This window comes from Aspergillus japonicus (assembly GCF_003184785.1).
Source record: "Aspergillus japonicus CBS 114.51 unplaced genomic scaffold BO86scaffold_18, whole genome shotgun sequence".
In the NCBI taxonomy this organism is placed as follows: Eukaryota; Fungi; Ascomycota; class Eurotiomycetes; order Eurotiales; family Aspergillaceae; genus Aspergillus; species Aspergillus japonicus.
The window spans coordinates 278,261-290,922 of record NW_020291655.1 but is presented as its reverse complement, the minus strand read 5'-3'; the positions used below and the strand labels follow the sequence as shown (position 1 = coordinate 290,922).

The 12,662-nt window shown below is 54.5% G+C and overlaps 7 protein-coding genes across 7 annotated transcripts; 5 read left to right on the top strand and 2 right to left on the bottom strand.

Moving 5' to 3' along the window:
* Positions 1-129: 129 nt before the first annotated feature.
* On the top strand, positions 130-1,456 carry BO86DRAFT_337164 (D-galactonate dehydratase; the record flags this gene model as incomplete). Its single annotated transcript, XM_025668941.1, has 4 exons — positions 130-318; positions 365-586; positions 645-1,105; positions 1,164-1,456. Exons 1-4 carry the CDS (start codon positions 143-145, stop codon positions 1,454-1,456), a joined length of 1,152 nt encoding a protein of 383 aa, XP_025528639.1. The 5' UTR covers positions 130-142.
* Positions 1,457-1,618: 162 nt separating this feature from the next.
* Positions 1,619-2,831, top strand: BO86DRAFT_428091 (2-deoxy-D-gluconate 3-dehydrogenase). Its single transcript, XM_025675572.1, has 2 exons — positions 1,619-1,771; positions 1,830-2,831. Exons 1-2 carry the CDS (start codon positions 1,655-1,657, stop codon positions 2,487-2,489), a joined length of 777 nt encoding a protein of 258 aa, XP_025528638.1. The 5' UTR covers positions 1,619-1,654; the 3' UTR covers positions 2,490-2,831.
* A 1,853-nt stretch (positions 2,832-4,684) lies between these two features.
* Positions 4,685-6,731, top strand: BO86DRAFT_447637 (putative MFS transporter). Its single transcript, XM_025676600.1, has 8 exons — positions 4,685-4,945; positions 4,999-5,110; positions 5,163-5,380; positions 5,435-5,479; positions 5,529-5,871; positions 5,923-5,985; positions 6,042-6,246; positions 6,298-6,731. The coding sequence occupies exons 1-8, from the start codon at positions 4,727-4,729 to the stop codon at positions 6,647-6,649; spliced, it is 1,557 nt and encodes a 518-aa protein (XP_025528637.1). The 5' UTR covers positions 4,685-4,726; the 3' UTR covers positions 6,650-6,731.
* A 188-nt stretch (positions 6,732-6,919) lies between these two features.
* BO86DRAFT_409187 (uncharacterized protein) lies at positions 6,920-8,326 on the top strand (the record flags this gene model as incomplete). The annotated part of the gene is made up of 2 exons (XM_025674395.1): positions 6,920-7,872; positions 8,103-8,326. Exons 1-2 carry the CDS (start codon positions 7,125-7,127, stop codon positions 8,324-8,326), a joined length of 972 nt encoding a protein of 323 aa, XP_025528636.1. The 5' UTR covers positions 6,920-7,124.
* Positions 8,327-8,856: 530 nt separating this feature from the next.
* BO86DRAFT_67632 (uncharacterized protein) lies at positions 8,857-9,429 on the bottom strand. Its single transcript, XM_025677558.1, has 2 exons — positions 9,007-9,429; positions 8,857-8,922 (listed from the first exon to the last, which is right to left on the bottom strand). The coding sequence occupies exon 1, from the start codon at positions 9,338-9,340 to the stop codon at positions 9,083-9,085; it is 258 nt and encodes an 85-aa protein (XP_025528635.1). The 5' UTR covers positions 9,341-9,429; the 3' UTR covers positions 8,857-8,922; positions 9,007-9,082.
* Positions 9,430-9,506: 77 nt separating this feature from the next.
* Positions 9,507-10,163, bottom strand: BO86DRAFT_311062 (uncharacterized protein; the record flags this gene model as incomplete). Its single annotated transcript, XM_025667896.1, has 3 exons — positions 9,507-9,864; positions 9,931-9,985; positions 10,049-10,163. The coding sequence occupies 3 exons, from the start codon at positions 10,161-10,163 to the stop codon at positions 9,507-9,509; spliced, it is 528 nt and encodes a 175-aa protein (XP_025528634.1).
* A 271-nt stretch (positions 10,164-10,434) lies between these two features.
* Positions 10,435-12,519, top strand: BO86DRAFT_360574 (carotenoid oxygenase family protein). Its single transcript, XM_025669819.1, has 2 exons — positions 10,435-10,658; positions 10,708-12,519. Exons 1-2 carry the CDS (start codon positions 10,596-10,598, stop codon positions 12,328-12,330), a joined length of 1,686 nt encoding a protein of 561 aa, XP_025528633.1. The 5' UTR covers positions 10,435-10,595; the 3' UTR covers positions 12,331-12,519.
* The last annotated feature ends 143 nt before the right edge of the window (positions 12,520-12,662 follow it).

Below are 12,662 nucleotides of genomic sequence, written 5' to 3'. Positions count from 1 at the left end.
CGTCCACCCCCACGCGGGGGTGAGCGTGGGGAAGACAGGGCCGTGAAAGTAGCTTGTCATGCTGCGTATATAAATGAGTGTATAGAATGCAACAGGAGACCCTTGCCAATTCACCCGATAATACTGTACCATACACACCAAGATGGCGCGCATCAAGTCCATTGAGTACTTCCGAGTCAAACCCCGTTGGTTGTTTGTGAAGATCACCGACGATGAAGGTCAATTTGGATGGGGCGAAGCCACACTCGAAGGACACACACTGGCCGTGGAAGGCGCCCTGGACGAGATCATCGCACGAGTGGTTGGCTATGAGGCAGAGTATGTTCGCCAACTCCCCGAATTGAACCAAGCTCATTACTTGCAGCGACATCGAGCATATATGGCAGACCATCTGGCGACTAGGGTTCTACCGCGGTGGCCCCGTGTTCATGTCCGCGCTGTCCGGAATCGACATCGCCCTGTGGGATCTGAAAGGCCGTCGACTAGGCGTGCCTGTGTACCAGCTGCTAGGCGGCAAAGTCCGCAACAAGATCCAGGTCTACGCCTGGATCGGGGGCGACCGACCCAGTGACGTGGAGATTGCAGCGTGCGTCCACCCTTCCCCCCAAGCCCAAACTCCTGTATTTTCACCTAACAACCCGCAGAAAGGCACGCATCGAGCAGGGCCTCAAATGCGTCAAAATGAACGCCACCGAGGACGTCAACTGGCTGGACTCGCCGGCCATCCTGGACTCCTGCATCGAGCGCATCAAGCAGGTGAAGGCCCTGGGCCTGGACGCCGGACTGGACTTCCACGGCCGTCTGCACCGCCCCATGGCCAAGCAGCTGGCCAAAGCCCTGGAGCCGTACCGCCCCTTGTTCATCGAAGAGCCCCTGCTGGTGGAGCACCCGGAGGCCATCAAGCAGCTCTCCCAGCAGACCAGCATCCCCATCGCGCTCGGCGAGCGCCTGTACACGCGGTGGGACGCCAAGCGGTTCCTGGAGGATGCGTCGGTCGACATCCTGCAGCCGGATATCGCGCACGCGGGGGGCATTTCCGAGACGAAGCGCATCGCGACGATGGCGGAGACGTATGATGTGGCGATTGCGCCGCATTGTCCTTTGGGTGGGTGACCCCTGATGAGATAGTCTGGGCGCACGCACTGACTCGTTGTTTAACGCAGGTCCCATTGCCCTGGCCGCGTCAATGCAGGTGGCCACCTCTATTCCTAACTTTGTGATTCAGGAGATGTCCCTCGGGATGCATTATAACATCGAAGCAGGGGATATTGACCTGACTAGCTATCTGGTGGATGCGTCGGTGTTTGATATCGAGGGAGGATACGTGGCGGTGCCCAAGGGGCCAGGATTGGGGATTGAGATCAACGAGGAGTTGGTCCGGGAGATCAGCCAGGAGACTGAGCCGTGGTTGCCGAAGGAGTTCTATGGGCCGGATGGAGGAATTCGCGAGTGGTGAGTGTGCAGCTGAGTGTGCAGCTGAGGAGTAGTAGCGGTAGTAGTTTTAGTATCAGAGTGTGGGGGGGATGAAGACGTGGGGGCTCCCCCCGCATTGTCTTCTGATACATATTTAGTAGCAATACTCCAGTATTTACTTCGTCCCTATCCCGCTCTCCATACTCCACCATCCCTCCTCCTACACAATCCACTCTCAGCAATGGACCTCTTCTCTCTAAACAACAGCACCGCCCTCGTAACAGGGGGCACCCGAGGCATCGGCCAACAAATGGCCATCGCCCTCGCCGAAGCCGGCAGCGACATAATCCTCATCCAGGTTCGTCCCCTTACTCCTCCCCCTCCCTCTTCACCCATCTAACCCCCAACCCCCAAAGAGAGACCCCACGAACCTCACCACCAAAAACGCAATCGAATCCCTCTCCCGCAAAGCCACAATCTACACGGCGGACCTCTCCTCGCGCGCCTCAGTGACCGCCCTAATCGCGCGCATCCTGGCCGACGGCCACGACATCAACATCCTCATCAACTGCGCGGGCATCCAACGCCGCCACCCGAGCCACCTCTTCCCGGACGCCGACTGGGACGCCGTGCTGCAGACGAACCTGACCACAGTCTTCACGCTGTGCCGCGACGTGGGCCGGTACATGCTGACGCGCCCACCGGATACGCACGGCCAGCGCGGCGCGATCATCAACGTCGCCTCGCTGGTCTCGTTCCAGGGCGGGCTGACGGTGCCGGCCTACGCGGCGGCCAAGGGCGGGGTGGCGCAGCTCACAAAGGCGCTGAGCAACGAGTGGGCGGCGCGCGGGGTACGCGTCAACGCCGTCGCGCCGGGGTATGTGGCCACGGAGATGAATACCGCCTTGTTGAATGATGCGGACCGTTCAAGAAGTATCCTCGACCGGATCCCGGCGGGCCGGTGGGCGAGTCCGGAGGATTTCAAGGGGGTCACGGTGTTCCTGGCGGCGGGGCAGGCGAGTGGTTATGTTTCGGGGAGTGTGGTCGTTGTGGATGGGGGGTGGATGGGAAGGTGATACATACCCAAGCTTATTATTGGGCTAGGAAAGGCAAGATGGTTTTGGCGGCTGCGAGGAAAGTCAAGGGTGCGTGGCAGCTGGTATACCATGCTGCTATACTGCGATATTCCAAAGATTTACATCTACTCAACCATTTCCGTGCCACTTTGATACCCGATCGCCTGTCGGCTGTTTCAACGCAACAGAGTAGCTATGCTGGTATGCATAGCACAACAAACCAAACGTTGCCCTGCGGTACGATTAAGCTATTGGATAAATGCTAGCCTGTCTACCAATCTCGAACCTTGAATCGACTGATTCTATCATTCTATGTTAACCCTAGCTCTTAGCTAAAGTGGAAGTTAAGCCTCATTCAGAAATTCCCGAATCCACTTTTTGCTCCCACTGAATATGGTCCACCTGTATCCACCGGTGGACTCCGCCCGCTATACTACATTCATGGGTACTTTGCGAGATCCAGGGACCGGTGGGATGGCAAACGTTGATGGGAAACGTTACTCCTTTGCTCCCCACCTCATGTCTTCACGGTCAATCCTTCCAATCTTAAGCCCGACTCTTCGAGTACGTATGGTAGCTTGTTGCATAGCCTCAGCCTAGACAATAAAATACTTAAAGTACTATGAGGGCGTGTATAAGCTTAAGACCCTGCTAAATCACTACTAGCTGTAGAGAAAGTCCGATAAGCTTATCGCACAGCTTCGTATCAGGAGCTACAGTAGCTGGAAGTCCGGTCATTCTGGAGTGTGAAACACGGGTTGGTTGACCAGCCACCTCCACTTGAGAGAATCGACTGCCACTTTCTCATCTCTGGCTGAGGCATTTCAGTGACGTCTATCCAGAATCGAACGATGGATGGCAGAGCTATTTTGCGGATATGTCTTCTCTGCACCTACTAGCACATGTATATAACGAAGCCAGGATTCATCAATCTTCATCCTCTCCCTGCCATAACTTGCGAGGTCAGCTCAGAATATCTTTTTCCAGCAGCGTGGTGTAACTAAAATTCCCTCTGCGAGAGCTCCGCGGAGGCACAAATGCCCTTCGAAGAATCTGCGCGGAAGCTTGGCGATACCCACCCATATAGCAGCGGAGAAGCGGGCTACCATGGAAAACTCGAATTCCAGCGGTGGAGCTGGCCCGTATTACGGCAGCGTCCCTCTGAACACGTGGGAATGAGGGAATGGGCAGCAACCCTAATTTGCATGTTGCGGGAATGTTAACGGAATAGATCGGAGTCGTTTTGTCCGACGTGGAGCGTAAGGGTTCTGGATCGGACCCAAAGTCTCCGAGCCAAGCATTTCTTCGAAGGTAGTTCTGACGGCGTACGTATCCCTCCTACGATAAGGCAAAAGATGCCGCAGGTTTGTGCTACGGTGAAGCCACGGAGCCGGCGTAGAGGCTGGTTGTTTGGTCGGGCCAAGCCAAGCAGGCTTTGAGGCGCACAGGGATGTCATACAGAAATTGGGACAAGTGCTTGACGTAGGCCTTGATGATGGGGTGGAGTAAGTGCCCTTTGGATCCGTAGGTCGGTGCTATTCATGCACTCAAGGGTCCATTGCGTATGAGTTTCGGATGAAGTTTTGGCTCTGACATGCCACCCTTGTGTGGTATTTCCTCCGAGGAATGTATAGTCGGTCGGATGGCAAGCCTTATCACAAGGCTTAGTGATAATGTCTGCTCAAGCATTGAAAACTCGATTCCCGGTGAAAGCTTTTCTGGATAGTATGTGTCTGTGGTGCGGACGTCCAAGCCCTAAGTTCTCCGACCTCCGATAAGTGAGACAAACCCAGACCAACAGGTGAAGGATCTTCTCGAACGGTGATGAACCTGCTCAACCTTCTCGGACACTGTCCGTGAGTGGGTCCTATCAATCTTATCAATCGATGCCAAGATCCGAGTCCTGCCCAATCAGCATCTTCCTCAGCGGGGACTATACGACAACGATGGCAGAGCCAAGACACCAAACAACAAAAAAGCGTGGACGCTCCCCTCCCTGGGAAGCATGGCTCGAGAATCAGATGGTTGCCAGAAAATCTAATCTGATTAACCGTGTCTTGGCTGAATGGGTCCCAATCGGCGAAATACCGGGAGCTTCCAGGACAAAAACGGTCTTGACGTCTCATGCCATATAAAGATGGGCTCACGACCAGGGTCTGCCCGCACCTTCGACAGCGCTGATCTTCTCACACTCACGTTCATCTCCTCATCCAAAATACAGCTTGTCTGTCTGCAATATGGGAGTCGAAAAGGGCACCCCTCACGTTTTCTCTGAGGAGCCAGAGACTACTTCATCCCTGCAGTCGTCCAAGAGCCCTCGTACAAATGATGTCGACGGAAGGCGGCCGCCACCTCTGGCCGCGAAGCTGATTGCTGTCGTTGTGATCTCTTGCATCAGCTTTGGCTCCCATTGGAGCACAGGTGTCACCGGTGCCATGAAGAGCACAATCAAGAAGGTCTTACGCCTCTGAGTCAGATTCGGTTATTGTTTTACTGACAGAATGTAAAGCAAATGCATGTGACCAACACCCAGTTCTCCCTTCTCGAAGCCGGTGAGAACTTCATGGCCACCCTTCTGCTTCTCGCAGGCGGCATTGTCACGGATCGAGTGGGTGGTGCTCGTATGTTTGATGATCCATAAAAATGACGCAACGACCCTAACTTGCATGCCAGGGATGATCGTTTATGGAAATGCCGTGTACACCGTTGGCTCAATTCTGGTGGCTGCTGCTACCACAGTGCGTTCATTTAGATTCATGGTCGGTGGAAGAATCGTCCTCGCACTTGGCGACATTGCGACTCAGACAGCACAATACAAAATGTTCTCCTCGTGGTTCCCGCCCAGCAACGGATTTGCTTCTACGCTTGGATTTGAGCTCGCCATTGGAAAGGTATTTCAAGATGCCCCAACGCCACGTCGGACTCGCCAAGCTAACTTCAATTAGATTGGAGGATTTGTCGGCAAGTCCACCGCGAACGTGATTGCCAAGGTATGTGCCTCTGCAATTCTTGGAGCTGCGTTAATCTAACCGTCAGCAGAATACTGGCAACTTTGCCTGGGTCTTCTGGACCTCTGTCTTCATGAATCTCTTCACGAACGCAGCCACTGTCTTTTTCTGGATCTTCAACCGCTACTGCGAGAAGCACTACCGTGGTCGCGAAGACAAGGCGACGCAGGAAGAATTGGTGGAGAAGAATAAGAAGTTCGAGATCCGGAAGATGTTCCAGTTGCCTTGGATGTTCTGGGCCGTCATGGCCTTTTCGATGTTCCAAACCAGTACCGCCAGTGTCTTCAGCTCCAATGCGACCGAGTTGGCCGAAAAGCGATTCAATGTCGACGCCATCAAAGCGGGCTGGTACAGCGCTCTGGCTCAATATGCTGGTATGTATTTGACTCTGTTGAAAGAGGGCATCCGCTAATAATATGACTTAGGCTTCTTCCTTGTTCCCTGCCTGGGCGTTTTCATCGATATCCTCGGTCACCGAGCCTCAGTCTGTGAGTCAGGCCCTTCCAGAATCCAGCTGTGGAATTTCCACTGATACATATAATAGTGTGCGTGTGCGGTCTCGGAATGTTTATCAGCATGATCCTAGTCAACTATGCCTCAGCGAAGGAGGGAACCGCTGCAGCGTTCGGTATTTATGCGGTGGCCGTGTCATTGGGACCGACTTCCATCATCGACGGTATTCGTACCACTCTCTGGCATCAGTCAGTGTTTGGCTCTGCCTACTCCCTGAAAGTGACGATGAACAATGCGTATGTTTTTCGAAACTCCCCGAAGCAGAATGTCCTCTGACCCTCTTCCAGCATGACCATTATCATTGGTATCATCACTGGTGCCCTCCAGGATGCAGATAACGATTCGTACCATCGCGCAGTGCGGGTCTATCTCTTCCTGGCGATCTGCTGTGCCATTGTCTCGATTGTTCTCCTGATCGGATGCTACGTGGGTAGAGATCTGGCGCCCTTGCAATGGTCTCGGAAGAAGCGTCATGCTTTGGGCGCGGAGTTCTTCGCGATGCTACAGCAGCACCATCTTGTCGAGCATTATGAGCGGAGCAAACGCATCTCGATCGGGTGTTTCACAGCTTTGTTGCTGCTCACGCTGGGCAGTTGGGCTGCGTATATCTGGGGTGCTGTGACGGGTAACAACCCATGAGGATGAAAAGATGGAGCGTTAACAGCCTCATCATGGCTGCTAGATAATGGATGTTAGAAGTCCGAAATAGTGTTTAATGAAGACTTGGCAGTGGTTGTCGGAGAAAGTAAAGAGAATGTAGTAGGCTAGCTGATCAACTGCGGGAATTTCCGCGTGGGTGTCTTTGTTTGACCTCGATTAGGCAGGCCGGCGTGCCATCCATTCTCCAGTCCGATCTCGGTACTCCGTACTAAGCCCAACCAGTTCCTGCTACCAAGACGCATGCTCTTTGTCTTCACTCTCTCTATTGACCACCGTTCTCAGTCCCCATCGATGCTTATTGAGGCCTATCTTCGTCATTCTCTCCATGCCCCTCTCACATACAAATAGATACCCAATGCCGTTACCTCCCGAGGAAGGCCCTGGTCTGAATGCTGAATGACCGCAAGGGTAGAAAGCCGTGAGATGCTGTACTTCAAGTAGCAGCGCGAGATCAATGGCGATGGACAAGATCTTCCCTCACCACCACCACAACTACGAGCCCGTTCCCAAGACGGAGAACAGCGGCGATGGCACCACTACCATCATCAATCACGGCTCGCGCCGCCGTTACTCCGTCCAGCAATTCCTCAAGCGGAATCTGACGGCCATCACGATCTCGGGCCTGATTTTGGTCCTGGTATTGCTCGTGCTCGCCGTCATCGCCGCCATTACCATCGAGCCGTTCCGCCAGGTGCTCGTGGTGAAGCTCTCATCGACCTCGTCGACCATCAACGGCCAGCGCCAGTGCTTCTCCACGAACCGCCACACTACGCTCTCCTGCGGCAACTCCACCGCCGAGGCCACGGCGATGGGCTGCTCGTACGATCCTTTGTCCGCCTGCTGGCTGCACAAGGACTGCCCCCACGACTACTCCGAGGACTTCGCGACCTTCAACGATGGCAAGCCGTTCCAGTACTACTATGACCATGAGATGCAGCACCCGATGAAGGACTACACGGAGGTGGGGAACAACGAGCAGGGGTACTACTTCACGGTGACCCGCGAGCATCTGGTGCACTGCCTCTACCTGCTCCGGCGCGGTCATGACGTTTACAAACGCGGGGATCGGGTGGATACTATGCTGGCGGACACGGGCCATGTTGCTCACTGCGCCAACTTTCTGGCAGACTATCTGCGGCGGCCGGATCCGTATCTGGACTCGTTAGGGACGCAGGGGCAGACCAATTGCTTTATGTCGTGTAGTTAGTTGCTTTGAGTTCTGTTAGCAGTAGTCGAAGAGTGGAATGGAGTATTTCCCTTGAGGACGCGGGTAATATCCCTCCGTTTTCCACATACTATTTGACGTCAGAGATACAGTCTCATTTCAGGGTTTGCGCCCAATGCAACCTGCTTTGTCTTTTCTTCACAACTGGCGATAGTTCATCCTACCTCCAACACCGAATACGTCAACATGTAACTTACAACCGGAAAGGACCCAAGAGAGATCATGGCCACCCCGACCGCGACCACGATAGGGATACCGAACGCTGTGGTTTTGGCCGACACCGTGACTCAAACGGGCATTGCGTCGACGGCGAGGCGAGGATGAGTCTGACCGGGGTACTGGCGGATGTGGCTTTGGCCATCACCGTGGCCCCGACGGCCAGTGTTTTGATGGCAACGATGATGAATCAGACAAAGGCACCGAGGTCCTGATGTGATTTGCGTGGATGATCCTGATGCACCTAGCACATGTCCTGAAGGGTACAGACCGGGCTACAAATTGGTGTCTTTCCAATGCACCCGTTTTACATTAAGCCAATGTCAGAAGGGCACTTGTCGAACACCACGCCGGAGCTTAGACATACTAAGCTCCTATGGTTGTTGCCCTTGAAACTAGAGCCAAGGCTGCGGAAAGAAGGTACAAAAGCCGTTTCCGGTCTCCAGTAAGAACGGGGTTAGCTGCTTTGGACACCGAAAGTTTTGGAGACTCCATTCAAGCCTGGGGTGGCAATTCGCAACATTCGATTACTGAGTGCCGTGTCTTTGAACTTTCTGCCCTCTACTTTCTCATGCCCTACTTCTCAAGTATCGAACATAACTAAGGAAAGTTGCATCGCACTGTCTGGTTCTGACACGGTAGGTCTTTGGTGGTCTGAAAGTGTCTATCCTGAGTATCCTGCGAGTATGACCGGGAGCGAACCTGGCAGGTACCAGTACTTCGCTGGACAAAACTCTACCACGTCACGTTCAGATTTTGACATCCGGGGTGTGATATTTCAAAGTTTGTGCAGTGTGACGTTCCGCCGGCCCTTGGAATGGAGTTAGGCATACACACATTTCTGCTACCGGAAACGGCAAGAGAGGGAGAGAGAGAGGGGGGGGGGACTAGAGACCACACGTTCATATTTCATGAGCGAACCCAGCACGTCAGTAAGTTAGAGTAATGAGCCCATCTATCTGATTCGCTGGTTACGGGTTAGCAGTGTTTTTCCCAGTTCTAATATGAGAGCGAAGGGACACTACACAAATGCAGACAAAGCAAGGGTTGCTCGGCCATCGATAAGGCTCGGCCCTGGATGGTATCTTGGCCTTTGGTCTGTTTCTCCTCATCCGGGCTCTTCTGGCATTTTTTCCTAATATCCTTGTCATTGGTAGCAAAGGCCTAGTCGATTGACTCCTCGCAGTCAGAGCCGGTCCAGTGGATCCGGGACGACAGGCTAGAATCATCAGAAGAAACAGCCTTGTTCATGGAGTCGTCCTGGGCAAGGACGTAAACTCTCACTCCTTATGATAACCCGTCTTGGGACGCAGGGCTGTGCGCCTTCCGCGATGCGTACTTTGAATATCGTCAATCTGCCATACTGCGAGCGTGATAGGCAACGATCCCTATGCATCACTTCATGTACCTATAGGTACTTTCTTTCGCAGCGTGTAGCGAGTAAAAGCTCCCCGGTCCTAAACTCCACGGCAGGGCGGCGGGATCCTCTCCAGACCCGGAGCCCAGGTGCGGTCCTGGAAGGCGTTCGCTCTGCACGACCGTCCCTTCAGTACCCTCATCAACTCGCCGGTAAGTGCACTCTCTCCCCTTGACCCCACACTCCGAGCACGGCTTACTTCCATCACATAATTTCTTCAGTCGTGCACAAGCATCGCATGCATGTCGTTCTTTACCGCCTGTTCGGGGCTCTGGGATTGCATAACCGGCCTGGTGGCGTGCGGGACAGGATTTCCAGTGTCGGCGAAGAACGTCCCTAGATTCATCAGTGCTAAGCTAGGTGGAGGTGGGTTGATAGCTCATAAGAGAAAGCGGGACTCACCCTCGTTTGTAGCGAGAGGCACAAAAGTCGCATTTAAATGGCTTGTCCGCGCTATCTGCTGTCGGTCAACAAAGAGCTACATGGTACTCAGTCACAGTAAAGGCAAAGAAGACCGTACGGGATGCAATATGACGCTTGTAGTGGTCAATTCGGTGAAAAGATGCGTTGCAGGAGGCGCAGCTCCATGTGGTGGGTTGATCTTGTGTCTCTGCTGATGTGGATTGTGTGGTCATTCTGACGCTCCACAAATCGACAGGGTTGGCGATTCAACTTGACTGAACTAGGCAAGACTCCTTGATACCTTAAGTGGCAGAAGTATTCAAGATAGCAAGTGTAGTGAATGGGTGAAAGAGAGTTGGAAATGCCGGCGTCAGCAGTGGCGGGGAAATGGGAAGATGTGGGGGAATCCCGCCGGGGTCGGATCCCCGATCCATGCAAACAAACTACTCATACAAAGAGAGGTAGTAAGCAGGAGGTAAACTATAACTATCACTTGGAACTACACCGGGATTCCTCCACCCAAGGCTCCAGGCGGAATCCCTCCACCTTCTCGTCTTGACCAAGAATATATAAGGATCTATTTCCCTTGGCAGAGATGCTGCTTACTTGGTTCTAAACACTGCCAGCTTTCATACCACAAGTATCCAAGTAATCTCCAAGCAAACATGACCACCAACCACAACACTCAGACTGAAGACCACTTCAACAACTGGCCCAATGTCCAAGGCGTGAGTATTCTCCAGTATGACTCCAGGTTTGGGACTAATGATACTCTAGTTCGATGCCAATTACGAAGTCAAAGACCCCGTCGAACTGCCAGTGGAGGGTACCATTCCAGCCTACACCGCTGGCACGCTGTACCGCACCGGGCCAGGAAGTTACAAAGTCGACACTGAGCAGGGCGAGACGCTCGAACTCAGTCACTGGTTCGATGGATACAGTCAAACCCATCGCTTCCAGCTCGTCGCCCCTGACGCCGACCACCCCCTGCGGGTCTACTACAACTCTCGCTTCTCCACCGACCTCCTGATCGAGGGAATCCGCAAGTCAGGGAGTCTGAAACCAATAACCTTCGGTCAGAAGCGTGATCCCTGCAAAGCCGTCTACGACAAGGTCCAGACGGAATACGAGCCAGCCACCAAAGCTCCTCCTCACCCCGCCGCCGTGAACGTGGGGGTCACCCTATCAGTCAACATGCCCGGCCTGGGAACCGTAACCAGTGACCGCTGGGACACATCCACGGGGATCAAGACCCTGTGGGCCAAGACCGACCACAACCTCTTCAAGCAGCTGGACCCCGTCACCCTCGAGCCCCTCGGCCTTGCCCGGCAGCAGAACCTCCATCCCGACCTGACAGGCGAAAGGGCCGCCGCGCACGCGCGCTCCGACCCCAAGACCGGCGACGTCTTCAACTACAACCTCACACACAGCCCGGAACCGACGTATCGGGTCTTCCGCGTCTCAGCATCCACCGGCGAGACCACGATCCTGGCCAGCTTCCCGGCCACGCCGGCATACCTGCACTCCCTCTTCCTCACCGCAGACTACGTAGTCATCTGCGTGTGGAACGCGCACCTCGACGTCTCGGTCTTCGACACCCCCGTGCACAGCGTCCTCGACGCCATGAAGCCCTTCGATCCCACCAAACCCTCGATGTGGTATGTCATCGACCGCCAGGGCAGCCAGGGCCTGGTGGGCACATACACCGGCCCGCCGTTCTTCTGCTTTCACAGCATCAACGCCTGGCAGGAGCCGTCCTCCAACAGTTCGGAGGGCATCGACATCGTCGCCGACCTCGTCATGTTCGACAACCTCGACTTCCTCTTCTCCCTCTACTACGAGAACCTGCTCTCCAACACCAGCCCGGCCAAAGCCCGCCTCGCGACCGGCCGCACCGACAGCACCCGCTCCACCGTCGCCCGCTTCCGCCTCCCGCTCATCCCCGCTTCCGCTTCCCCCAGCCCTGACCTTCCTCAAAAGGCAATCCTCGAACGCACCGCCTGCAAACCCATCTCCCCCGAACTCCCCACCCTCAACCCTAGCTACGTCACCCGCAAGAACCGCTACACCTACTCCATCGGCGCCCGCGGCGAGTCCACCTTCTTCGACTGCATCATGAAGCTCGACAACGACCACCCCGAGACCCCGCAGATCTGGGCCCAGCATGCACATTCTCCGGGGGAGCCGATCTTCGTGGCGGATCCGCAGGGCACAAACGAGGATGACGGGGTGTTGCTGAGTGTGGTGCTGGATGGGCACTCGGGCAAGAGTTATCTGCTGTGTTTGGATGCACGGGATCTGTCCGTGCTGGGGAAGGCGAGGGTCGACGGGCCGGTGGCGTTTGGGTTCCATGGGCAGCATGTTTCGTTGGCGGGGGGGATTCCGACGGGTGATTATTGAGGTAATTCCGGGCAAGACTGTCAGCGGTGGGGGGCTGAATTTGCCAAGGTTGGTGTTGGTCTTATTATTTCTCTCGGGTTGCGGTTCGATACTTGGTGATGATTTCTACTCTGCTTTGCAGGCCCAGTGGGCTCCCTAATGATGATGACTACGATTTGTTACGAGACTGCGTCAGAATGCTATGAATATAATCTCTCTTCTCCAACTACTGCAACCGCTTGAACTTCTTGAACACTCATCTGAATCATCTCTGAGTAGCCTCAAAACTAACCCTACTTCCACACATGCTCCCACCCTATCAGATCAAGAACCACACTCCTTTGAAGCACTCA

Coding starts and splice junctions, on each gene's coding strand:
- BO86DRAFT_428091 (XM_025675572.1), top strand. CDS start 1,655: ATGGACCTCTTCTCTCTAAACAACAGCACCGCCCTCGTAACAGGGGGC. Junction 1,772..1,829: donor GCGACATAATCCTCATCCAG/GTTCGTCCCCTT, acceptor CAACCCCCAAAG/AGAGACCCCACGAACCTCAC.
- BO86DRAFT_447637 (XM_025676600.1), top strand. CDS start 4,727: ATGGGAGTCGAAAAGGGCACCCCTCACGTTTTCTCTGAGGAGCCAGAG. Junction 4,946..4,998: donor TGAAGAGCACAATCAAGAAG/GTCTTACGCCTC, acceptor CAGAATGTAAAG/CAAATGCATGTGACCAACAC. Junction 5,986..6,041: donor CGGTCACCGAGCCTCAGTCT/GTGAGTCAGGCC, acceptor TACATATAATAG/TGTGCGTGTGCGGTCTCGGA.
- BO86DRAFT_67632 (XM_025677558.1), bottom strand. CDS start 9,340: ATGATTCTAGCCTGTCGTCCCGGATCCACTGGACCGGCTCTGACTGCG.
- BO86DRAFT_360574 (XM_025669819.1), top strand. CDS start 10,596: ATGACCACCAACCACAACACTCAGACTGAAGACCACTTCAACAACTGG. Junction 10,659..10,707: donor ACTGGCCCAATGTCCAAGGC/GTGAGTATTCTC, acceptor ATGATACTCTAG/TTCGATGCCAATTACGAAGT.